The sequence below is a fragment of the Arvicola amphibius genome, chromosome 9 (assembly GCF_903992535.2).
Source record: "Arvicola amphibius chromosome 9, mArvAmp1.2, whole genome shotgun sequence".
In the NCBI taxonomy this organism is placed as follows: Eukaryota; Metazoa; Chordata; class Mammalia; order Rodentia; family Cricetidae; genus Arvicola; species Arvicola amphibius.
Genome location: NC_052055.2, coordinates 39,673,800 through 39,698,647, shown reverse-complemented (window position 1 = coordinate 39,698,647; position 24,848 = coordinate 39,673,800). Strand labels below are relative to the sequence as shown.

At 48.1% G+C, this 24,848-nt stretch overlaps 1 protein-coding gene across 2 annotated transcripts in view; it reads right to left on the bottom strand.

Moving 5' to 3' along the window:
• Cacng2 (calcium voltage-gated channel auxiliary subunit gamma 2) overlaps positions 1–24,848 on the bottom strand; it is a 123,886-nt gene that overhangs the window by 38,617 nt on the left and 60,421 nt on the right. The window contains exon 2 of one of the 2 annotated variants that reach the window (XM_038343614.1): positions 20,203–20,226. The exons of the other annotated variant lie outside the window; for it this stretch is intronic. Within the exon in view, the coding sequence (XP_038199542.1) occupies positions 20,203–20,226 (24 nt within the window). The remainder of the gene's footprint in view (positions 1–20,202; positions 20,227–24,848) is intronic. 2 annotated transcript variants of the gene reach the window in all.

The window sequence follows — 24,848 nt, the reverse complement described above, 5'->3', positions numbered from 1 at the left end:
CCCCATGCAATCTGCTCCATCCACGCTGGCTCTTCCCTTAAAATACCAAGTAGACTTCAGCCACGGGGTATTGACACTTGCCTCATGCCCACACACTTGCACCAACTCCCCTGCCTTGTGCCCACACAGTTGTCTCCATCTCTTCATTCAGATCTCTGATCAAGCATTGTATGGTTGACTGATGAGATAGTTCAGCAGCTAGCGTTACCTGCTGCAAAGACCCACACGTTGGAATGAGAGAACAGACTCCTACAACTTGTCCTCCGATCTCCATGTGCACACTCATCTCATGTAGGAGCGCACACTCAGAACACACAGACAAATAATTGTAAAAAACAATTCTGGCCATCAGTAGGATTATATCCACTCTTGGTATTTTTATTTAAATTAGTTGACCAAATGAAGACGCATTTGATCCCCTGTCTTCCTATGCTCCGTCATTTGGGCTTATCATTATTATCATCTCCCCCTTCCTTCTCTTCCTATTTCTATTGTTGAGACAAAGTATCACTCTATTGCTGGTCTAGAATTCACTATGCAGCACAGGCTGACCTTGAACTCATGGCAATCTTCCTGCCTCAGCCTCCGGAGTGCTTGGATTATAGACTCATTTTCTCCTAGACACTCATTATTCTCTGAGGACCATTTTTTGCTGATGTATTTGCTGTTATCCACACCCGCCCCTTAGGATGGAGATGCTCAGGGGAGGGACTGTCACAGCCTCCATGTCCATGCAGTGCTGGGCTCATAGCAGACTCAGGAAATCCTGGTGGAGCACCGAAGTTAATTCTGGACATTCTTTCTGCCTTAGCCTTTTTGTGTTCCAAAGAAAAAAAATGTCATGATCATTAGTTAAAACAAGGTGTCCTTCTCTTCATCAGGATTCCTCGAGCTCGGCTAATGTCTGCATCTGTTTCCATCAGTTACTGGATAAAGGCTCTCTGATGACAATTGGGGTAGTCACTCATCTCAAGGGATGGCTACGTATTCACTATTGCTAGGTGTCTTAGCTGGGGCCATCCTTATAGATTCATGAGAGTTTCCTTTGCTTCTACCTGACCCCGAAAAACCCCCTTTCCAGTAATTTCTTTCAGTACCACTCCTCCCTCTCCCTCAATGCAATCCCTCAAGTTCCCATGCCTATCTGCCCCCAGTCCACCCAAGAGATCTCTTTTATTTCCCCTTCTCAGGGAGATCCATGTATTCTCCCCTTGGGCTCTCTCTGGGTCTGTGGACTATAGAATGCCAGAGTGGGGTCAAGGACATCTCACACACACACACACACACACACACACACACACACACACACAGAGAGAGAGAGAGAGAGAGAGAGAGAGAGAGAGAGAGAGAGAGAGAGAGAGAGAGAGAGAGAGAGAGAGAGAGAGAAACAACTAACCTGGCTCATAGGAACTCACAGAATCTGAACCAACAACCAGGAAGCCTGCATGGGACAATCTAAGCCCTCTCTATATATGTGATAGTTGTGTAGCTTGATTTATTTGTGTGACTTCTAACAATTAAGCTGTCCCTAATGCATTGACTGGCTCCTGGGAACATATTTCTCATAACAGGTGGCCTTCCCCAGCCTAAATACAAAGGAGGTGCTTAGTCTTACTGTGACTTGATAGGCCATGCTTTGCTGACAACCATGGGAGGCCTGACCCTTTCTGAACAGAAACAGAGGAGGAGTGGATGGGGGGGATGTTAGAGGGAGGTGGGAGAAGTGAATGGGAGGAAAGGATGGAGGGGATTAAAAAAAAAAGAACGTCAAGCAAAGAAACAAAGAATCCCCTGAGGTGCTGCAGGGTTGAATTTTATGCTATGGAACTCTTTATAAACATTCCTTTGTTTGTTCCACCCAACTTCATATGCTGTAGGTGGAGCACCCACCCAACTTCATACGCTGTAGGTGGAGCACCTGCCCAACTTCATATGCTGTAGGTGGAGCACCCACACAACTTCATATGCTGTAGGTGGAGCACCCATACAACTTCAGATGCTATAGGTAGAGCGCCCACCTAACTTCATACGCTGTAGGTGGAGCACCCGCCCAACTTCATATGCTCTAGGTGGAACATCCACACTCCATTTTTTTCAAGTTCAGGACTCAGAAAAATAAAAGACATCCAAGTTTGGTTTCCCTGGAGTGACAGTGCCCTGACTGATGTAACCTCTTGTTGCCTTGACTGTCTCAGCAATCATTAAGAGGTAGGAAAAGGGCTCTTTTATGATGGAGTGGAGGTCAGGGGAGATTGACAGACATGCTTCAAAGGTGTCTGGCCCACGGGAGAGCCGTATCCATGTTGGCTGCTCTTGGGTCTGTTCAATGTGGAGTTTCAATGGAAATCCTCTACCCTGCAAGGCAGGTGCCTCTTATAGGCTGCTGGTTTTAGGTAAGACTACGTTCCATATCTACCTTTCTCAGCTGAGATTATCTCAGGAAGGCTGCAGCATTATTTTGAGGCTGGCCATGTACTAGATCCTACCATCCCCACTTAATTGGGTGAGAGTTTTGCTAGCAGGGGTCAGAACACATTTTTGCCTTTTGTCCTTTCTTGTTGACATCTGTGATCCTTCAAGGCACGCCCCCGATGAATTGTTATTCATGTCTTCTACCACATTCCCTTTCTGTCATGTGTCAGGTACTGTGTGAGGAGCCAGGGATGTCAGGTGATGAGGACAAGAAGAGCGTATCAGAGGCCACTCCTGTCTTCAACAAGGATACACAGACCAGTGAGATGGAAGCCATAGAAGAAGAAGCCAGAGACTCCTAGTGATGCATAACTAGCCTGTAGCCAATTCTGGTATTAACAGAATCCTTAATCAATCCATGCGGTACTGGGAACCTCAGGGATTCCTAAGAACTTGGTAAACAGAGCACACGGGGCCAGGAAACTTGTCATTTCTCCATCACCTCCCTACCTTTGCAGGGTCCTGGAATATTTGATATACTTTTGTAGTGATATTTTGTTTGTAATCTAACAAATAAAGCTTGCCTGAAGATCAGAGTAAGGAGCTAAGCTCCTGGTTAGTCACAGAAGTCAGGCAGTGGTGGCGCACACTTTTAATCCCAGCACTTGGGAGACAGAGGCAGAGGGGTCTCTGTGAGTTCAAGGCCAGCCTGGACTACGTGAGATTGAATCAGTCTAGAAGAGAAGCAGAGCTCATGCCCTTGATCCCAGCATTTGGGATCACACGCTTTTAATTCCAGGGCTAGGGAGGTGGATACAGGAGTGACATGACTGGGAAGAGGGAGGAATGTAAGGCGGGAGGAGACAGGAGCTCAGATGCAGTCTGTTTATTTGTAGAGATGGATACAGTCTGAGCATGGAGTCTGAACAGGAGCCTGAGGTCTTTCAGTCTGCGAATTCATAGGAACAGGACCACCCCTTTGGTCTGAGCATTGGTAGCGGTAAGAACCTTGGCTTTGTCCTGTGCCAGCTGGTTCCCACTGAACCTGTTTCCAAGGCTTTTTGTGATTCAGTTTTCTCATCCAGAAAGGATGTATCATACCTGCTTCATGGTTTTGCTTAGAGCCAAAAGGAGGAAATTACAGAAAACCCCTGCTCCCAGTAGCCAGTAAGCATTCGTCAAGACCTTGGTTTCCTTAGCTCACTGGAACTTTGAAAGTCATCCTGGCACGATGGAATAGCTAGCCATGGGGTGGCATAACATCCAGACTGAATATGGACACCATCACCTCTGCACTTTGATTCTCTGAGTCTGTGTGCTCGTCTGCAGAGTGGGGCGCTCGCTCCCGCTTTTGAGGAGTTTGGGAAAGATTCATGGAGATCATTTCTGTCACGCACCTGGCACGCTCTAGGAGCTGGTAATGGCCGCTATCGATCTCAAGGTCCACCTGGCCATAGCAGCTGATCAATAAGCAGGCAGTGAGAGACTATCTGACTTTGTGTGGCCACATGTCATTGGAGGCGGAGGCGGAGGCCAGGCAGGGAGGGACAGCAAATGACTTGTGAGCGGTTTGCTGGGGACACAAGTGGCTCTTGAATAGATTCCAGGACTCTGGGTCCTAGATGCTGCCAGCCTCTCCCCTGTGACTTTGCCCCCTGAGTCATGATGAGACCTGCCTCCCCTTCTTCCCCAACAAGGAGCATCTGCCATATGGCCATGTCTTCAGCTGGACCGGAACTGGGTGAAGCCCAGAGGCAGGTGGCCAAGTGTGCCTGTGGGGGCCTTTGGAGACAGCTGCTCCTGTGTCACAGCCTGGCTGCAGAGGCTGCCCCAAGCCGCTGCCAGGACTTCCTGCTGTCTCCTTACCAAAGACTGGTTCCCCCCTTCCCAGAGAGACAGGTGGCCGCTGAAGGTACTGAGGGCCCCCTAACCCTCTCTTTCCTGCTGGCCGTGCACAGGTTTGTCCAGTCCCAGTTCCAACATATCAGAGAGAAGAAAAAAAACAGACTCAGGAAAGAGCTCCTTATCCAATGAGGCTGTGCCCTGCCCTTGAGAGGCAGGAGAGATCACAGGGGCATGCAGATGAATAACATTAGAGAAAGGGGTGGGAATGGAATACAGTGACGCCCAGTACCTTCCTGTCCTTTTTCTAGAACTTATTTCCTTAAAGAATTTATTTGCTTTTATTGTACATGTATTAGTGTTTTACCTGCACATACATCTGGGCATCACGTGCATACAGTGCCTGTAAAGACCAGAAAATGGTTCAGATCCCCTGGAACTGGAGCTACAAATGGTTGTGAGCCACCATGTGGGTGCTGGGAATCGAACTTGGGTTTTAACTATCGAGCCCTCTCTCTACTCCCTCAAAGACCTTCTGAGGTCCACAGTCAATGTGTGAAGCCTGGTTGTCTCTCCTATTCAGATGAGGCAAACAAGGATCAGAACGAAGAAGGATGACCCCAAATCACCAGGTGTGTAGGTGGCAGAGGGGGCCTACACGCCACTGTGCTGGGGCCCCAATTTCATCCCCTTCCTCCGACTTAGATTCTCATTCTGGAGTCATGGTGGTGGTGGTGGTGGTGGTGGTGGTGGTGGTGGTGGTGTGTGTGTGTTTGTGAGTGTGTTTGTGTGTGTGTGTGTGTGTGTGTTTGTGTGTGTGTGTAAAGTGAAGACAAATTCTCATGGCCTTGAAGGCTGACAGATTCTTAAAATTTCTGATGCTGAAAATGTAGAGCCCAGGCTAGGTGTGAATTTCTCATGCTTATCCTTCCAGTTCTTACATGACTGTGACACATAAATGAAATTAACCATGGAGATTCAGAGTCCCCACCCTACCAGAGTCCAAATGTGAGGCACTGAATGGACTCAGTGGAGGATGCTGCTGGCCCAGAGTGGCTTTGGAATTAGCCCAGACGATGGGATTCACCACTGGCGCTGTCTCTGGACCTGTGTTTTCATCCAAGACCCTCAGTATGGAGGTCACCAAAAAGTCATGTGCCCTTCACAGATGATGGTCCATCGTGTCCGTAATTAGGCACATGCTCTGGTAAAAAGGCAGGAGTGCACTTCTTACTCACCCCAGGCCACTTCTTTTGTGATTGTGAATTGAAGCTCATGTTATATTTCGAGTCTGATTTTTCTTTTCTTTAGGAAAAATTATTTTTTTTTTTAAAATTGTATTTAAATATGTATGTCTGTCTGTCGGTGGGAATGTGCGTGCTAGTGCAGAGTCCGTGGAAGCCAGAAGAGGGCATTGGATCCCCTAGAGCAGGTGTTCATAGGTGGTTGTATGCCATCCAGTGTGGGTGCTGGGCGCAGTACACACCCTTGCCCATTGAACCATCTCTCTGGCCCCCTGAGTCTGACTTCTCAGTGACATGGACTTTGAGGGAAGTTTGTGCTCTCTCTCTCTGTGTATGTGTACACATGATCGTGTATGTGAGGGTATCCATGCACATGTGTGCACCCGTGGGTGGGAGCTGGAGAAAGACATCAGCTGTTGTTTCTTAGGCACCGTCCACTTTGACTTTTGATGTAGGACCTCTCACTGCCTAGAGCTCATCAAATAGAATAAGGCAACTGGCAAGTGTGCCCCGGAGACCTGTCTGTCTCTGACCCCCACCCCAGCACTGGAATTTTGAGCATTCACCATGATGCCCCCGTTTTCACGTGGGTTCTGGGGACTGAGCTTTATCCATGCTAAGCCTGCAGGACGTTACCGAATGAGCCGTCTCTCTGATTCTAACTTTAGTTTTCCGAAGGAGATTTCAATCTGAGTGTCGACTGGATGTACATGCCACTTGCGTGGCAGCCAGACACGCTTATCAAATAAATGCTGTCACTTGGGGTCAATGGTTTGTGTGACACACTTTACAACACAGTGGCATGTTGGCATGGGATCGGGGGGCCCCTTTGCGGTTTTTGCCTATGTGGATTTTTAAAAGATTTTCTTCAGATAGAAACATCAGGATATGCTCAGCCACAATCCCCAGGCTGCAGGGTCAGAGGACAAATCAGAGACTGGGCTGCTTTTGTGGCTTCCCTGGGATGTAGGCTGAGCTGGCCAGCGGAGCCTGTAATTGTGCTCTCAACATAGCTCTTTCCAGTCTGCAGCCGGGTGGCTCTGCGAAGCTTTCCTTGACTGCCACAGGAACTTAGGACAGCCTGTCCTCTAGGCCAGAACTGAATAACTCTCAGACAAGTGACAGCAAAGCCATACACTAGAGTGGATCTTGCAGCAGGGACAGAATGCCTTCACTGGATGCATTTTGAAAGAGAGAGAGAGAGAGAGAGAGAGAGAGAGAGAGAGAGAGAGAGAGAGAGAGAGAGAGAGAGAGAGAGAGAGAGAGTCCAGGGTTTCTTCCTTTTTCTTTCAAATAAAGTTGCTGTGTAGAAAGTCACTTCAGCCCTGGTCATAATGGAGTGAAATGTTTGGGAGCACAGATATAGAAGTAAGGCTCCCCAGATCAGGAGGATGCTCATTGGCTGTGTGGCCTGGAATGAATTACTTAACCTCTCTGCACCTCCTTTAAAAAAGGTTTCTTATTATGAGCTCATTTTAAATATACATAACAATGGATTTCACTATGATATCTTCATACATGTACATGATGTATTTTGATCATAGTCCCCTTCAGCCTTTTTATTCTCCCTTGTTCCCCTCTTAACGCGTGTTTATCCTTCCTCTGTCCTCAACTAGACCCCCTTCTGTTTTCACAACTTTTCTCCTTTCCCTCCCTCCTCCTCCTTTTCTCCCTCCCCTATCTATAGTAATTGCATACAGAACCTCAGGGAAGGATGGGGTTTCATAAGCCTGTATTTCTTCCCTATCAGAGTGTTGAGAGGTCCAGTCCTGCACACCTCTCTTTGCTCATTTGTAAGGTACCCTGGTGGCAATGTGTTTCCACATAGGAGAAAGGTATTGGACATATGCACATGACATGGCTGGCTTGCATCTCATTGGTTAAAGCCCCTATATGTGTCCTGAGACCATCAGGGCTCTGGATGGGTGACAGATCCTCCCCCTTTACAGACCTTCCCTGCATCTAGATACCTGGAGTGGCTGTGACCGCCAGCTAGGCAGCCTTTCCTAACTGCTGGTTCTGCCTTCCATCCACTCCTCTCTATTCTGGTTTGTATTTTGTCTTTAGGATGCTTCTACTTCTTTGCGATAGGAGCAAGCTGAGGCCAAAGATAACCTGTTTGAAATTCGATGTGGCGCCCTTCTGAATGACTGATAGCCATCTTTAATTATTGATTGAAACACATCAAAAAGTTGAGAGAAGAGAATGAATTTCCACTCAAGCATCCACCAAGGCTTTGTAATACGGTCCAAGATTGAATAGGGTGTGTGTGTGTGTGTGTGTGTGTGTGTGTGTGAGAGAGAGAGAGAGAGAGAGAGAGAGAGAGAGAGAGAGAGAGAGAGAGAGAGAGAGAGAGAGAGAGATGAGCAAGTGTATCACTAGAGTAGCACCTTCCTGTGTTGCACATGAAGGTACGGAGGTTGTGGAACACAGGCCCTTAGTCTGTGCCCCCATACGTGGGCTGCATGTGTCTCCCGGGAGAGTGTTTGATTCATCTGGGTGACATGGAACTAACAGTGCTGGCCAACGGTAGATGCTTAGGAAGGATTTCTTGACTGGAAATTAAATTTGAATTAAAGAGACACCTGGAGCTTCAGCCATGTCAGACACTGTTCAAGGTGGTTTGTGGATTTGCCAGCCACAACAACAATTAGACAGCAGGTGACATTTACTGAGTGCTCGCTGTCTAGCGCTTGCTCTGTTCAACCCTGTAGGCCCTCCAAGCACAACTGTAAAGTCCACAGGGTTCCTGTTTCCCTTGGCAGAGGAAGTCACCTTGAATGGTGTGGTGGCTGGACACGTGCTGAGTCTGTGAGAGAGGGCACCAAGTGACATCTGAAGGCTTACATGCCTTCTTAAACATGTGTGTTCAGGGCCCCGAGTCTTCCGGGCCTCATAGCAAACCAGGGGAGGATGGACAAGCCTCCCCACCACAGGTAAGGCCGACTTCTCGCCTTCAGCCACCCAGTCAGAGACTGAGAGCAGAGCCTGAAGGGAAGGCCACTCGAAACCACCTTCCCTCCCCTCTCTACATTGGGTTCTCAGCCATCTCTCCATCTTGCCAAGTCCTGCTCCAAACCTGCTGCTGGGGCTCCAGAAATAGTCTATCGGCTACCTTCAAGGTGGCCGAGAAGCCATTCAGAGACAGACCCAGAGACCATCGTACTAGGGAAGTAGCATTGCACTGACTGACCCGTGGGTTCCCTGCTAGGTCCCTAGAATGTACTACAAGGAACCCCATAGTGCCCCTAGCTTTGGCACCTCCCCAGGCACCGGTCAATGGTGGATTTCAAAATTGAAGCACATGTCCATTATTGTGTGTACAGATGTGTGTTCATGCGTGTGCAGGTGTGAATGTAGGCATGTGTGTGGAACTCAGACTACAGCCTTGTGGGTCATTCCTCAGGCACTACCACCATTTTTCTTTAAGAAAGGGTCTCTTACTGGCCCGGAAATCACCAGCCTGTGAGGGTGAGCCACCACGTCCATAAATGCTGGGGAGTGTAACTCTTAACCGCTGTATCACCTTTCCAGCCCCTCAGATCCATCCTTGATACAGAACAAAGTTCCCTAGATGTGGAATCTAAGAACTTGTTCTGACTCTCCCACTCATTGCTGTGTGACTTTGGGCAAGCACCACTCCCATTCTGGGCTGCATTTGAAATGAGGAGAAGGCGGCACACCCTTCTGGGACTCCATCATTTGGAGACCCTGTTCTGTTTTGAGGCCGCTCTTGTACCTGCCTGTCTGCCTGCTGGAGGGGCAGTGGGCTCTGGGGTGGGCTCTGACTCTTGCCCTCCACAGATGTCTAAGGTCTAGACAGACTTCACACACTCTGATTCCGTGAGCACTGTCCTACGGAATGAATGAGCTTCAGCAGTGCCGTGGGCGGCTCCGCGCTGCACAGGGTAACACATCACACCCTGGTGATCACCGGTGGCAGACGCTTTTCTGAATCTTAAAAAAGGAACTGTGCTAGGTTTTGTCTGATTTGATGAGAGAGCTCAGATTCAGAGAAACCATGTTTATCTTTAACCGCAGTTAATTTTTTTTTTTTTTTAGTAAAACCTTCCGACAGTAATTTGACTATATGGGTTTTCTATCTCTAGTCATTTTCTTGGAAAAAAAAAAAAGAGAGAAGAGTGCTCCCAGCAGCAGGAGATGCTGCCTGGGAATTTAAAGGTACAGGCGTGGAAACAGCAGCCCAGTTGGTTACCTTCGCTGGGCTAGAGACAGGCACAGACTCTGGCCACTTAGCTGCAGGCTAACAAGGGGCTCCAGCCGCCAGCCCTGCTGCAGATGCTGGTACGCAGCGGCCTCGAAAGAGATGCTCCTGCTGAACCCATGCTCCGCAGCTCTGGCTGGGCAAGCAGGACACCAGTGACCTAATTCATTGCTGACTCGCTCACTCCTCTCTCTCTTTCTTTTCTTCCAGCCACCTTCTCCTTCTCTCTCTTTCCCCCTTCTATCTTTCCTCTCCCTTCCTTTCCTTTTTCTTTTCCTCTCTCCTTCATTCCCCTTCTCTTCCCTTCTCTTCCCTTCCCTTCCCTTCCCTTCCCTCTTTCCTCCTCTTCCTGCCCTCCCCTCCCTTCCTTGCCTTCCCTCCCTCCACCCTCCATGGACTCTTCTACACCTGTGTCCTCTCCCATTTCCATTCTCTTTCTCCCTTCCCCCCAAGCCCTCTTAGGTTTTTACTGGCTGAAATGTGGGTTCAGGATGGAACTGTAGGATTTCATCGGTGTGTTTTGCTCTGTCTCAGTGAAGACACTATTTATGGAAGGTCTTTGTGTTTTCAGAGGCAAGCCAGGCCTCAGACAAGCAGGGGAGCGCCCTTCACAGGAGCGCAGTCATGTTTGGGTCTTGTCTAGTTAGTGATTTGCTTTCGGAATCTGGTTTAGCAGCCCTGTCCAGCAAAGACTCTGAGTCCGGCATTAAAAGTCATCACTTTAGTCAAGCAGTAAAGTCATCTGATGAAGAGTCTGTGGCTACAGCTGAGGAGAACTTAGCCTTGGTCTTGGCCAGAGGAAGGAGAGATGACTTCAGAGTAAACTAAAAGCCCCCGAGTGATTCATGAACTCATGGTGATCTGTGTGTATTTGGCATAAGCTGACAATGTTGACCCTGGCATCACCCCACAAGCAGGCCACCCTCATCCTCATCCTACAAATAAGGGAACTGAGGTTCAGAGAGGTTACAAAGCTTGGCCGGGGCCACACAGAGAGGAAGTGACACAGCTGACGTCATAGCCCAGCGTTTTTCTACTCGAGTGCACCTCCTTTCTGCTGAGCAATGCTGCCTGAAGGCGTCAGGCTGGAGACCAATGGGACTAGGGCCAGACAGGGCAGTCAGAGGTCAAGAGAGAGCCCTGTAAGCCGGGCTGTGGTGGCACATGCATTTAATCACAGTACACAGGAGACAGAGACAGTCAAATCTCTGTGAATTCGAGGCCAGCCTGGTCTACAGAGTGAGTTCCAGGACAGACTCCAGAACTACACAGAGAAACCCTGTCTTGAAAAACAAAGAGAGAGAGAAGGAGAGGGAGAGGGAGAGGGAGAGGAAGAGAGGAGAGAGAGAGAGAGAGAGAGAGAGAGCCCCTTACCTGCCTCTGTTGTTGTTGCTGGTGTGTCTGAAGGTGGGAAATGGGCTTATGTAGGGACTTGTGTATATATGTGTGTGCACACTCAAGGAATGGGGGAGAGCGCCAGCGTAATAACATAAAGCTTACTTTGGATATTAAGAGTAAGGCCCGCTCATGGCAATGCAGACAGTGGTACAGAAAAGCATGGTCTACCTCTAGGAAGGGGCCTGCTCTAACCCCACACTCAGTGGGCAGGAGACCTAGCGGGCTAGGAGTTCCCTTCCTAGGCTCACCTGTTCCTGCCTATTGGCAAGTTGTCAAGGAGACAATCAGAGGGCAGTATATGGGATCTGCCTGTCATGAGTTGGAGTGCTTGGGGGTAACTGGACTGTTGGCATCTGGTAACATCTTTGACTCTTTTGTTTTTATGATAGATTTAATTTAATTTTGTTTTGTATTTAAAGACAGGATTTCTCTGTGTAGCCCTGGCTGTCCTGGAACTCACTCTGTAGACCAGACTGGCCTTGAACTCAGAGATCTGCCTGCTTCTGCCTCCCAAGTGCTGGGATTAAAGGTGTATGCCACCACCATGTGGTTTTAAAATGGATTTTAAGGCCACCAAAATAGGATTAAGTTTTCCTAGCCATCCTATTCCAGATTAAGGGCTTGGAAAATTTTTGGCATGATGCTGAGAAAAAAAGAAAACATAAAGTTACATGTTCAACACGATCTGAGTCTTAAGATGTGAGCCCGCACCTGCCAAAAAATGTCAGAGAAGCTTCTGCTTTTTTCCTTCTTTCCTGCTTCCAGGTGAGGATGTCGAGTCAGTTTGATTATTTTCTTGGTGCTGTTCTGCATTCACGATAGTTCTTCTTTTTTAAAATGCAATGGTGTGTTTTGCTTATATGGTTGGAGAATAAGGCATGCTTTTTATAAAAGTAAATATGAATTGGAGAAAGGAGCATAGTGACTGGCGTGTACAGAGACGAAATAAAGCGATAATTTCCGCTTGTCCTCGGTCAACACTCCAGTCCACACGAATGCTAGGGATAGGGGACTGAGGAAGATGTTTTTCTTGTGTTTCTTTCCTCAAGGTGCCTCGGCTTAGCAGCAACCTTCCTAATGGAGCACCAGCTGTGCACAGGGCACTCGCTCTCTCTAGGAACAACTGAAGTTACCTCGTGTGTGTGTGTGTGTGTGTGTGTGGTTACACTCTCATGTGTGTGCACGTGTGGGTGAAAGCCACAGGACAAGCTTGAATGTTGGTGTTTAGATGCCATCTTTCTCCTGAGACACGGTCTCTCACTGAGTAGGAAACCCCAGTGTCCCACCACCCTGACCTGCCTCTGTCTTTCCATCCCTGGGATGACGGGTCTGGACCATTAACATCCAGATTTTTTTCTTGGTTTTTAGAGACAGGGTTTTGCTGTAGCTTCGGAGCCTGTCCTGGAACTTACTCTTGATCAGGCCGTCCTCGAACTCACAGAGATCTGCCTGCCTCTGCCTCCTGAGTGTTGGGATTAAAGGTGTGTGCCACCACCGCCTGGCTTGGCTTTTTTTTTAAAACATAGGTTGTGGGGCTCATGATTTATTGACTAAACTATCTCCTGAGCCCCTCAAAGTCTTCTCTTATTTCTATTTTGGTTTCTTAGTGAAACTTTTGGGTTTTATCCATGGGCGTCTGCCATAAATCAAACACAAGATGCAGTAGGGGAAACTACCTGCAGTTTAAGCTGTATGGGGGGGGGGCGTGCCAGAAACTAAATGCCTCAGCTTAGCATGTACTTCAGGGATGAAACAGTCAGAGTGCCATTGAAATCTGTGTGGGCTGACAGGAGGGTATGGGTCTTGGGAATCCTCCTGGGCCAGCAATTCTCAACCTGTGGATCGCAACTGATTTGGGGAGTTGAATGACCCTTTCACAGGGGTTGCCTAAAACCACTGGAAAACAGAGATATTTACATTACAATTCATAATAGTAGCAAATTACAATTATGAAGTAGCAACAAAAGTAATTTTATGGTTGGAGTCACCACAACATGAGGAACTGAATTAAAGGGACACAGCATCAAGGAGGTTGAGAACCACTGTCTTAGGCAGAACTCTGAGGCCTCCACATCCTCACCAAGAGGAGAGGTAAAGGCATCGACAAAAAGCCAGAATCCTTCAATTCCAGGGGAGCATGAGGAGGTGAAGGCAGATTTGTTTTATGATGCACCTTCAATAAAAACGATTTACAGGTAAGTCATTTTTCTATCTAGGTGAGAAAGTGAAAGAATCCAGTAAACCAGACCCCAGAGGAACTTGGTGTAAATACAAAATCCGACAACTATCAAAACAAATAGTAATGGATCGGAAACACATTGTGGAGGAAGGCTCTGGTTTCACAGTTGTTTGGAGCAGTGCTAGCCTGTCACCTTGAGGGCTGTGCTTGCAAGGAATGGACAGGAGCTAGTACGTCGTCTTCCCCTTGGACCTATTCCCAGATATGGGATTGATTGAGAGAATGAAGTAACCCAGGTCTAATTTTAACAGCTAAGAAATAACTAAAGCCTTGGGCCTTAGCAAAGAATATATTAATCCATCCATCTCTCTGTCCATCTGCCCATTATCTGTTCATTCATTTATTCATTCGCCATCTATCTGTCACCAGTCCATCCATCCATATATCCATCCATCTATCTGTCTATCCATCCATTTGTCCATCTTTCAATACATTTGTCCATACATTCTCTTGTCTGCCTATCTACTCATTCATATAGCATTGGTCTTTCTCCATCCATCCATCCATCCATCCGTCCGTCCATCCATCCATCCATCTATCCCTCCATTCATCTACCCATGCAACTATCCATCCATATAGCAGTTGCCTTATTCTATTGCTGGGCTAGAGATAGCTGCTTAGAACATAGGGGAGGGACCATTGCAGTAACATAGTGTCACAGCAAGGATAGTAGTAAGTGCTAGGCATCAATGTGGAAGGTAGAGAGACAACTTGTGCCTTATACATGGATGTGTGTGTAGGCTGTGTATATATAAGCTGATGACTGGTAGAACTGAGAACATGAAGGAGTTAGATAGGTAAGGAGGCCAGGGCATGTGGAGCACACAAAACAGATGGTTATCCTTTATCTAGCTACCACACATACTAAGGTCCTACAGCTTACAGCACCCAAGCTCCAAGGTTTGCCTGAACATAATGAGTGGTGGAGAATGTCCCTGGCTTCAGATCAGATGGTGACTGAAGCATACATTCCAACAGGGAAGAGACCATAGGAAATATCACATGAATGGAGGCCCTGGGGGCATGGAGAGGGTTTGGGGGCCAACTCAGAGGGCTGAAGCATTTTGAATCAGTGGTACAGTAATCTTGGAAAGAACATCCCAGAGGTGATCAGCAAAAGTGGGCATTTTTAGGTAGGAGATAAATTGTTGTCTATGAGGACCAGGAGGTGGCAGTAAAGTCTGGGGACAGAGGGTAGGGTTTAACAGGATGAGATAGATAAGCTCCTGTCAGATTGTGTGTATCTGTTGGCCCTAGTAAGATATTAAGAATTGTCTGGAAGCGGGGGGGGGGGGGGGGGGGGGCAGAGTAGGAGGTAGACCAGTTGTAGCTATCTCTACAACCCAATGGGAAGGCAAGAAGGGCTGGGCCATTGTGGGAGCCATGAACAGGCTGAAGAATGGCAGTTTGGAATTGTGTTCTGAAGGCAGAGCCAGTATTACCTGTGGGAGGTCTGGGTGTGATGAGAGAAGGGAAGGAAGGAACCAAAGAGAATGCCTTGAGACGTCTGCACACATCGCAGAACAATGGTGACTATTCACAAGATAGAAAGTTTTTTTTTTACAGCAGGAGACAAGCTTCTAGGTGGTTCAGCATAGGGCAGGCCAAAGTCAGGATGGCTCTTCTCATGGCATAAGAGAGCTGTGCATAAACACAAAGCTCCAGGAGCTCCAGGTGGCTTTTCAGGGCTCAGAGTGAAGCTGTCAGGGTCTGTCTTCTGAGACGTGAGATCTCGCTGTGGACATCGGGACAGGGGTATCAGGAAGAAGAATGATGGATAAAGCGTGGCGAAGTGGTGAGAACCTCGGGGAGGTGGGTGTAGTGGTGGACAGGTGCCTGAGCTGCTTCCTGCCTGGGAGGTGCAGGATGGATGCTGGATTAGCATGAAAGAGTTGGCACGGTTCTACCAGCTCCTAGGGGGCACTTGCACTTCCTACGGAGCAGTGTGGGGTGGAGCAGAGCATGGCAGGACCCAGCCCACAGTGTTGTTGTCAGAGCACGAGATAGGATGTGTTAGGGTAGCCATATCCCTCAGGGGGAAGCTGACCCATCTGGGCTCCACACACTCCTCCTGACTTGCCAGATAACAGAACCTTGGCCCATAGTGAGTAGGAGCGGTCATGTGATCAAAGTGTCTGGAAAAGCAGCTTCCTTGCTTCCATTTGAGAACATCTAGAGTGGCTCTTTCTGATCCTATGGGTATTGTCCTTGTGAGTGTACAGCCCCCAAACTCTGTACCCGGTCCTCTGCCAGCCTTGACGACAATGAGGAAAACAGACCGACAGGCTATAGCTGGCCTGTTCTGTGAATGACCCACTTCTTTATAGGGAATCCAGCTGGTGGAGTGTTTTTCTACTTCTAGCTCCCTGCATTTTAGGAGAGACACGGAACTGTGGGAGCTTCAGTGTGGACATGAGCGCAAGCACACCGGTTTCTATTCCAGGGTCTAAGATGGAAAAGAGTCATGGCTCAGATGCACTCAGGAATTGGTATCAATTGGATCCATTTCCTGTGAGTGCTTTTCTTTTTTTAAAAAACGAGGAAGCAGAGTAGCGGAAGGCAGCTCTCCCTTGCAGAACACGCTGCACTGTGCAGTCGTGTGCAGAGGTGGACTATGGAGCTTCTGCAATTAGAAACCCACGGGAGAGACACTCGTTGCTGGAATGATTCAGACGCTGTTCCGACAGAAGCAGGGTGACCTATTTTTCGAGATTCTTTTAAAAGTAGAAATTCGTTTTGTGTCAGTTGCCCTAGGTGACCTCTATGAGACATAGATTAGCCCTGAAGTGACAGTTGGGAGCTTTTGGGGGCTGGCATTTATGATGAAGTCCAGTTTCCATGTCTTCACTGGTTGGGGGTCCCCAGGACTCATCTGCCCATCAGCCTATGCTAGGCCTGAGGATGAGAGAGGCAGGGTACTTTTCTCCCCTCCCATCCTCCATGCATCTTTCCCAAGCTCCGTCTCCTTGGTCTTTCATCTCTGGTATTCGTGGCTCATGTTGCAAATACTAGAAACTCCTGCTTGCTTCCAGCCAATGACCAGTTCCTTGTCCTTATCTGAGTAACTGGTGACATCACATGTCCCGCTGACTTCCTCTTTGGTTTTCCCCTCCCTTCCTTTGGACTCCTCCCACCTCTCTGGCTCAGCTTCCTCAGCCCCTTCATCCTCTCCCTTATGAGGACCTTATATGAGGTCCATCTTCAAGGACCAACTGATTTTCGCTCTTCTCAAGTTATTCTCATCCCTCAGGTCTCCTGATAGGAGCCAACCTCCTTCTTGGAAGCTGGAGGCCCCAATCCAGCCAGTCCTCAGTTCCAGCCTGTTCTTTCTCTCATCCCCTTAATAGTGTTTTCTGTTCTTCAAAGTGCCAAGCACACCCTCGGTTCAAATCTCTCCTGGAAGCCTTCCTCCTACTTACAGTCCACTTGCTCCATCTTCTAGTCTTTGCTCATCGTCACAGTGACTGTCCCTGGCACCCAAAGACCCAGCATCTCCCTACGTCACCTCTATGCATGCTCATCTCTCATGAGATACATTATATGTCTGCTTGTGTATTCCTTCTTTGCCCCCAGTGAAACATGCTTCGTAAGATTGGGAAACTTGGTTTATGCATTGGCACCTTCAACTTCCATCATAGGTGACTGCCACCATGATTACCAAAAGCCATTGCTTTCCCCAACTGAAAGGTCTCAGGGTTAAACCAGGTGAGACGGCTCGACTGGTAAAGTGCCTGCTGTCAAGCCAGATGACTTCAGGTCAGTTCCTGGGAACCACGTGATGGGAAGAGAACCGGCTGCTGTGAGCTGTCCTCTGGCCACCTACCTCAAACTGTATGGAAAAATAAATAAATAAGATGCAATAAAAGTATTTCAGGGTCTGTGCTTACAAAGCAATAGAAACTGATAATGACTCCCCAAGATCCCTTGGAGATTCCAGTTAACCAATCTGTAGCATAGGGAAGGGATGTCAAATGTTTATAAGGGAATAGATTCAGCCAGAATGACTGATGTTGACAGGTCTCAGATTGGTACACACCCGTGCCTCCCAAACTTCCTGAAACACCTTTCTGAGCGATAAGGGTAGACAGCCGTTTAGACACATCTGTTTCAGAGGCAGTTTGACCTATGGTGAGAATGTCAAATGAATTGAAAACATTCTGACATTTTAAGAGCTTTAATTTACTCCAGATAAAAGCCATAGCATCCGAATATGTCAAGTTCATAAGGCATAGGCTTTAGAATGGGAACATGCGCCCGCATAGTGCAAGGGCATGTCAATGAGCTGATGGACTCGAAGGCGAGCTCCCCAGGAATGGAGGACACACCTGTAAACCACAGCCGGGGCTCAGAGGGGGAGCACCTGACATGCTCACCGAGTTTGAAGATGGGTTAAACATGGAATTAATCAACAGCCGGGGCGATTTAGATCAGGGCAAGGCTGATGAGGGTCACCAGCTAGCAATATGTACAGCAGGTAGAACAAAGACTCTGGCTTAGATGAGGCAAGGATCGAGTCCCAGCTCTGGATTACACAGGCTAAGCACCATCAGGCTACTCATCCAACATCTTATCTTTGGCTTGAGAGAGAGAGAGAGAGAGAGAGAGAGAGAGAGAGAGAGAGAGAGAGAGAGAGAGAGAGAGAGAGAGAGAGGATCACTCAAACCTCCTTCCCTTACTGTGGATTACCCAAACCTGCTTCCCTTCTAGCCTCATGTCCAGCCTGACTGTTCCCCATAGTCCCTTACAGTGATGCACACAGAACTGAATTCTGGCTAGTGGGATATGGAAATTGTGTGCTACCTCCAGGCCTGGCCCCTAAGGGCCATTCCAGTGTGGCAAGCCATCTCTTTCCCCTCTGGCTTGAGAAAGAGGGTTGTAACAATTTCTGAAGCTGTGTGCTGAAGGCAGTGGAGCCACAGGCCTAAATGGCACGTGTGTCTGGATCAATGATGGCAGTTTCCTGCTTGGACTTAAAGTGAGTAAGAACTAAATGTGTCGGTGCCGAGATGCAGGGGGCGGGGCGGGGATAGGAACCTGGTTGTTGTCCTCACCCTGATATTTATGAAGAACAAGGCATGAAACCCTTTCTGTCTGAAGCTCCCAGGCAGACCTAGGTTTATAGCAGGGGTCACAGAATACTAATGCCTCTTGTTTAACTACTCCAAGTAGTCAGTACACAAGCCTTGTCAGGGTTTGACTGATCTCTGAAGGGGATTCCAGAAATGCAGGGAAGGGGCTGGGGAGATGGCTTCATTGGTAAAATGCTTGCCTTGCATGCAGAAGGATCTGAGTTAAATCTCCAGAAGCCACCTTAAAAAATTCAGGGAACTGGAGAGATGGGTCAGTGGTTAAGAGCATTGGCTGCTCTTCCAAAGGACTAAGATTCAATTCCCAGCACCCACATGGTGACTCACAGGTCTCTAACTTAAGTTCTAGGGGATATGAAACCCTTTTCCAGCCTCTGAGATCACCAGGCAAACACATAAAATATTACCCATACACATTTAAAAAAAGCCAGATGGTGGGCTGGGAAGATGGCTGGCTTAGTGGTTAACACATCTGCCTCCCAAGTGTGAGCACCTAGTTCAGATCCCCAGAACCCAAGTAAAATGCTAAGTAGGTGTGGCAGCCTGCCTGTAATTCTCACTTCGGAAGGTGGAGGAGATAGGGGAGTCTTCAGAGAAAGCTGGCTATCAAGAGTAGCCATATTAGCAAGCTCTGGGTTTGATTGACAAACTCTTCCTCAATGAATAAGGTGAAAGAGCAACTGAAGATGAATGTTGGGCCTTTACATGTACTCATGCATCCAAACACATGTGTGTTCAGATATGTGCAAAGCATGTATACACATATGTATACCATTTACACATGCACACTTGCACACACACACACACACACACACACACACACACACAAATGGATTAAAATAAAGCTGGGCATATGGTACACTTTTGTAATCCCAGGACTGGGGAGAGAGAAACAAATGAATCCTTGGGCGTGTTGACCAGCTAGCCTACCCTGTGCTGTGAGTTCCAGGCCAAGGAGAGACCATCTTAAAAGCAAGAGGGCCATTGCTTGAGGAAAGATGCCTGAGGTTGTCCCCTGGCTTCCATATCCATGCACACACACACGAAACAGAAAGCACAAAACTTGTTCCCAGTTCTGTGTCCTTATGAGAAGGCAAATATCCGTGTGTGTGTGTGTGTGTGTGCGCGCGCATGCGTGTGTGTGCGTGTGTGCATCCATGTGCACCTGCGTGTGTGTGTGTGTGTGTGTGTATCCTAAACATCAGGCTTCTGTAAGACAAGGTCAGAATGATTGTCTCCAGCAATAACCATTAGAATTCCGAGGAAGGAGGTTCCTGTGGCCAGTTAGGGAAGACTTCATAAATCAGTTAGACAGCAGAAGACAGCAGCTACGTGGGCTACCACAGATAATGGGCAATCTAGAAAGAATTTCTATTCCATTTTCAGAAGAATGAACATGATGTATTCAAACTCCTAGCAGATATTCATTGCTAACCATGTTAGTGATGTAGGCTCCTTAGAAAATTAACCTAGAATAAGGAAAAGGCTATAAACGGGACAAAGATGCTCATTATTGAACTATTTTATAATGTCAAAAGACAGAAGTAACTCAGACAGCCAATGGCGAGAGGGTGTCTAAGTGAATTGTGGTCTCTCCCTTTGACGGGACATGTTCCTAACAAACCTCACTGGGCTGAGGCAGTTCCCCAACTTCATCATGGTCGTACCAATGGCTGACCCTCTTATTCATAGCCATATCCCCACCTTCTACAACTCCACCCCATAGCTCTTTGTCCCATAGGGTGTCTACCTGACTGTAGCAGAGGCCTCTCGGGCATCCTAAACCTGGGCTGGTATCCATATTGCGTGACCATGTTCCCCTCTGAATTCACTTTTAAGATTTTCTCTTTGAGACAGAGTCTCACTGCGTAGCCCTGGCTATATTGAAACTTCCTGTGTAGACCAGGTTGGTCTCAAGTTCACAGAGATCTGCCTGCCTCTGCCTCCCGGGTGCTGTTAAAGGCGTGTGCCATTATGTATCAATTACTTTTCTCACTGCTGTGACTGCATAGTCCAACCAAGGCAACTTCAGGAAGGGTGAGTTCATTTTGGCTTATAGTCTGAGAGCACAGTCCATAACAGAGGGCAAGTTTGTTGTGTTACATCTACTGTCCAGGAGTACAGTGATGACCGGATGCTCAGCTTCCTTCTAATTCAGTCCAGCCCATGGAAGAACACACCCACAGTTAAGGTGGGGCTCCCCATGTCAGTTAATGCCATCTAGAACTCCCCTCGCAGGCATGAGCTGCGGTTTCTCTCCTAGGTGATCCTAGACAAGATGACAATAGTGACTTCCTTACTCTCCCTCATCCCCCAAAGTCCTCTCCTGACGTCTGCCTCCTCATTCCAGTGTCAGTCAGGACTGGAAGAGTCTTTCTCACTTTCCTTCCTTCCCGTGTCCAGCCCACCAGACCCCACACACCTTTACATTTTCCCTCTTTATCCCAGGGACTACCTCCCTGGTCTCTGCTGCCACTTTCTCACGCTGCCACAGTAGCTAAACTGTCAGCTGGGACCCTCCTGCTCTCAGGATCCTCTCTAGGACGGTCAAGACCAAATCTGACCCCTTCACTCCCAATGCTCCTCCCCTCTCAGTCTCCCAGTGGCGGTTTCATGACTTCTAGATAGAAAGACCCGAACTTACAAGCTGGCTCTCTGCCCCAACCTCGATCTGCTCTCAACCCATGCTGTTCCCCAACCCTCCCTTCCTCACGGCTCACATGCCGGGGTACCACTGTGCCCTCCATTGTCCTCTCCGAGCACCTTCCTCCCCCTCCATAGACACCAGAACTCTGCCAGGTTCACACCTCCTTTTCTCCATTAACTCTTCTGTTTCTCTATTAACTCAGCTGCCCCAGAGAAGCCTTCCACCATCTGCAGGCTAGCCAGTCTCCTGGGGGACCAGCTTACCCAGTCTGAGCAGAGGAGAAAAGGTAATTTGAGGTGTTTTGTACATAGAGGAGCCAGACATTAGCACACCTCAGTTCCCTGTAGTGCAAACTGGGCACTCCACCTTTGAACATGAGGTGTTGGGGTGCAGGTCACAGCTGGCATACGGAATTTGAATGGAGACCAGTCATTTATGGCTGTGCTGACTCTCTGACTCTTGTGGAGCTTAGCATGTACTTAATGAGACCCCAAGCTCCGAGTACATTTGTATTCAATTGACTCCTGCTGCTGTGTTTTAGTTCCTTGAGTAAGACATTTCATTTTCTGGGTTTCGGTTGTAACAGCAAGTCTTAGTGACAAGGGCAGGCATTCTCAAGGATGAAAGACTGGAAAAAAATCTCAGGTCTTGAATAGGCGTGGGGAGAAGTTGGGACTGGGATTTAAGACCCTTCCACAACCCCTCTAGAGGACCCATGCCATTAACAGCAGAGCACATAGCCAGTCCCTGCTGTCTGGAAAGGATCCAGGGATTAATGTCCAGGGTGTTACTATCTTGATCTGGCCAGCGCTGAAGGTGGTAACATCTGTTGTGTGAGGCTCCGGTGCCAGGGCTCATGTGGCACCTCCTGGCTGTTGGAGCACCTGTCTCGGGAGGCAGCCTGGGTGGCCTTAAGGTTGAGCTCATCTCAGGCTCAGCGGCTTCTGTCACGTGATAAGAAGCTCTTATTAGGGCTAAGTAATTGACTTGTGTTTTGTGTTTTCACTGTCTCAGGAAAACAATAGCGACCCACTGATTTGGCTCTGTGCCCAAAGGTGCCCAGGGACTGGCAATTGAGATACTGCTAAAGTGACTAGAGCCTCTAGTAGGTGGCACAGGATATTTGTGGCATAAGACTGGTAGGTGGTGGGGGCTATGCACACTTTTCCCTTGGCACACAGAACGTGAGAGGAATTTATTTCGTGTGTGCATGTGAGTGTGTTTGTGTGCACATGTGTGTTCGTGCACACGTGTCCTGGAGGAATGCATGCATAGGTGTACCCATGCATGTAAAGGCCAAAGGCCAATGTTGAATGTCTTCCTTATTGTTCTTTACGTTATTTTTTTGAGGTAGGGTCAGCTACTGGCCTAGAGCTCCTGCTTCAGCTTGACTGACCGGCCAGCGAGCTCCAGGGATCCTCTTGTCGCCATCTCCCCAGCGTTGTACCTTTCTGTGTGTGGGTGCTAGGGTTAGAACTCAGATTCTTATGCTTGCGTGGTAAGCACTTTACCAAGTGAGTCATCTCCCCAACCAAGTTCTTTTTTCTTGAAAGTGTTTTCTGACACCACAGAGTTCAGAACTCAGGAGGCAGAGGAAGGTCAGACTGTATCTGGAGGTGACTGAGGGAGAGTGGCTTGCTTGGGAGTGTTTCAGCTCCGTGCATGGCCTGTTTGATAACCACCTCTCTGGGAGGGCTCTACTGTATTTATGTTCCTGATGAGGGTGGGTGACCTGCCTCAAATCATATTACCAATAAAGGTGGGTGGGAGATTGAGATCATACCCACCTGACACATCCACACAGTCTTTCCTCCCTGGGGAAGCGATGTATTGCCTGTTCAATAGCCTGCTTGCAGGAGAGATCTCAGATCTCAGTGGCTCCATCTGGGAGACTTGAGAAGGTTGGAATCAGGAGGCTCTGCCTCCTCCAGCATCTGCCATGTCTTCTCATTGTCCGCTCAACAGGAAGAGACCGAAATGGCTCATCTCCCTGCCTTCTATCTTTCAAAGGCCTCCCGCTGAATTAGGCTTGGACCCCCAAACACAACAATGCTCTGTGTTTGTTGGGCCCTAACCCCTCCTTTACTTCTTCCCATCTCCCCACTCTGGTCTGGCCACACTGTTTTTTTTTTTTTTTTTTTTTTTTTTTTTTTTTTTTTTTTTTTTTTTTTTTTTTTGGTTTTTCGAGACAGGGTTTCTCTGCAGCTTTAGAGCCTGTCCTGGAGCTAGCTCTTGTAGACCAGGCTGGTCTCGAACTCACAGAGATCCTCCTTCCTCTGCCTCCCAAATGCTGGGATTAAAGGCGTGCGCCACCACTTCCCGGCTGGCCACACTGTTTTTATGGTAGCCATTGGAAGGTGCCAAGCTCTTGTTCCTCTTAAGGCTTCAACATAGCATATGACAGTCCTCCTGCCCCAAATGCTTTCTCCCAAATTTATGCCTGGTGACTTCTACTCAATTTAAGATAGTTTTTTTATTTGAAGACTGTTTCTGTGGATCAGCGAGATGATTTGGTGGTTAAAGGCACCTGTCTCACAGCCTGGTGACCTGAGTTCGATCCCTGGAACCCATGTAAAGGCGGAAGTAGTTTGCTCACAGAGTTTGTCTTTGACTTCTGCACACATGCTGTGGAGAGTGTAAGTGTGTACTCATGCACACGCACAGACACACACTGACACACACAGACACACAGACAGACACACAGACACACACAGACACACAGACACACACACACAGACACAGACAAACAGACACACACACACACACACACACACATGTCCCTGGACCTTACCATCCAATCATACCTTTTCTCTCAAAATCCATATTGTGCCTTCATCCCCCTCCAATCCCTTCCTCTGCCTTTTCTTCCTCATCCTTCACCTTCTTCTTCCTGCTGTTTCCTCCTCTCCCACCTGCTCTTCCTCCTCTCATCCATTCCCTTCTTCCCCCTCTTCCTCACCAGCTCTTCCTCATATCCCCCCTCTCCTTTCTCCTTTGGTGCTAGAGGTGGATTCCAGGCCTTGGCACTTGCTGGCACTTTTGGGCTCTGCCTCCAGCCCTGGTCACTTTTTGATAATCTCCTGATGTCTTTTTCTTTGCAAGCAGTCTTGCTGCTGTTGGCTTTTGGTCTTCCTTTTCTGTAACTCCTCAAGATCAGGGGACAGCAAGGCTCTGCTCCTCGTGGCATCTCCAGCTCCTCACCCCCTGCTTGGCATGTGGCAGATTTTTCAATAAGCATTTTAAAAGATTTTTGAATGAAAGCTTGGTTCCCCAGGATTGTCAGCATCAGCCCTGGCAATGTGGTGCCCACGAGCATATTTATAGACTCCAGTTCCTCCTAATGCAGTTTTCCATTTATTCACCCCTGAGTCATTTCCATCAATATTTACTAAGCACCAACTGGGTGTTGTTGAAGATGTAAAAAGTGGCTGAGAAGAATGTGCCAGCACCCCCGGCAGCTCAGTATGGGTAGAGTAGATAGGGAAGCACCTAAGGTCAAGAGACTGAGCTTCTATTTCCAGGTCAAGAGTTTCCAAATTTGGCCCACAGACCTTGTGATTATAGAGCTGTGTGACAGTGGGCTAGTCACTTCCCTTCTCTGGTCATCTCATGCACAAAATGGGAATGATGACATCTTTGTCTTAGTCACTGTTCTATTTCTTTGAAGAGACACCATGACCAAGGCAGTTTATAGAAGAAAGCATTAAATTGGGGGCTGGCTTACAGTTTCAGAGGGTGAGTCCATGACTATCAT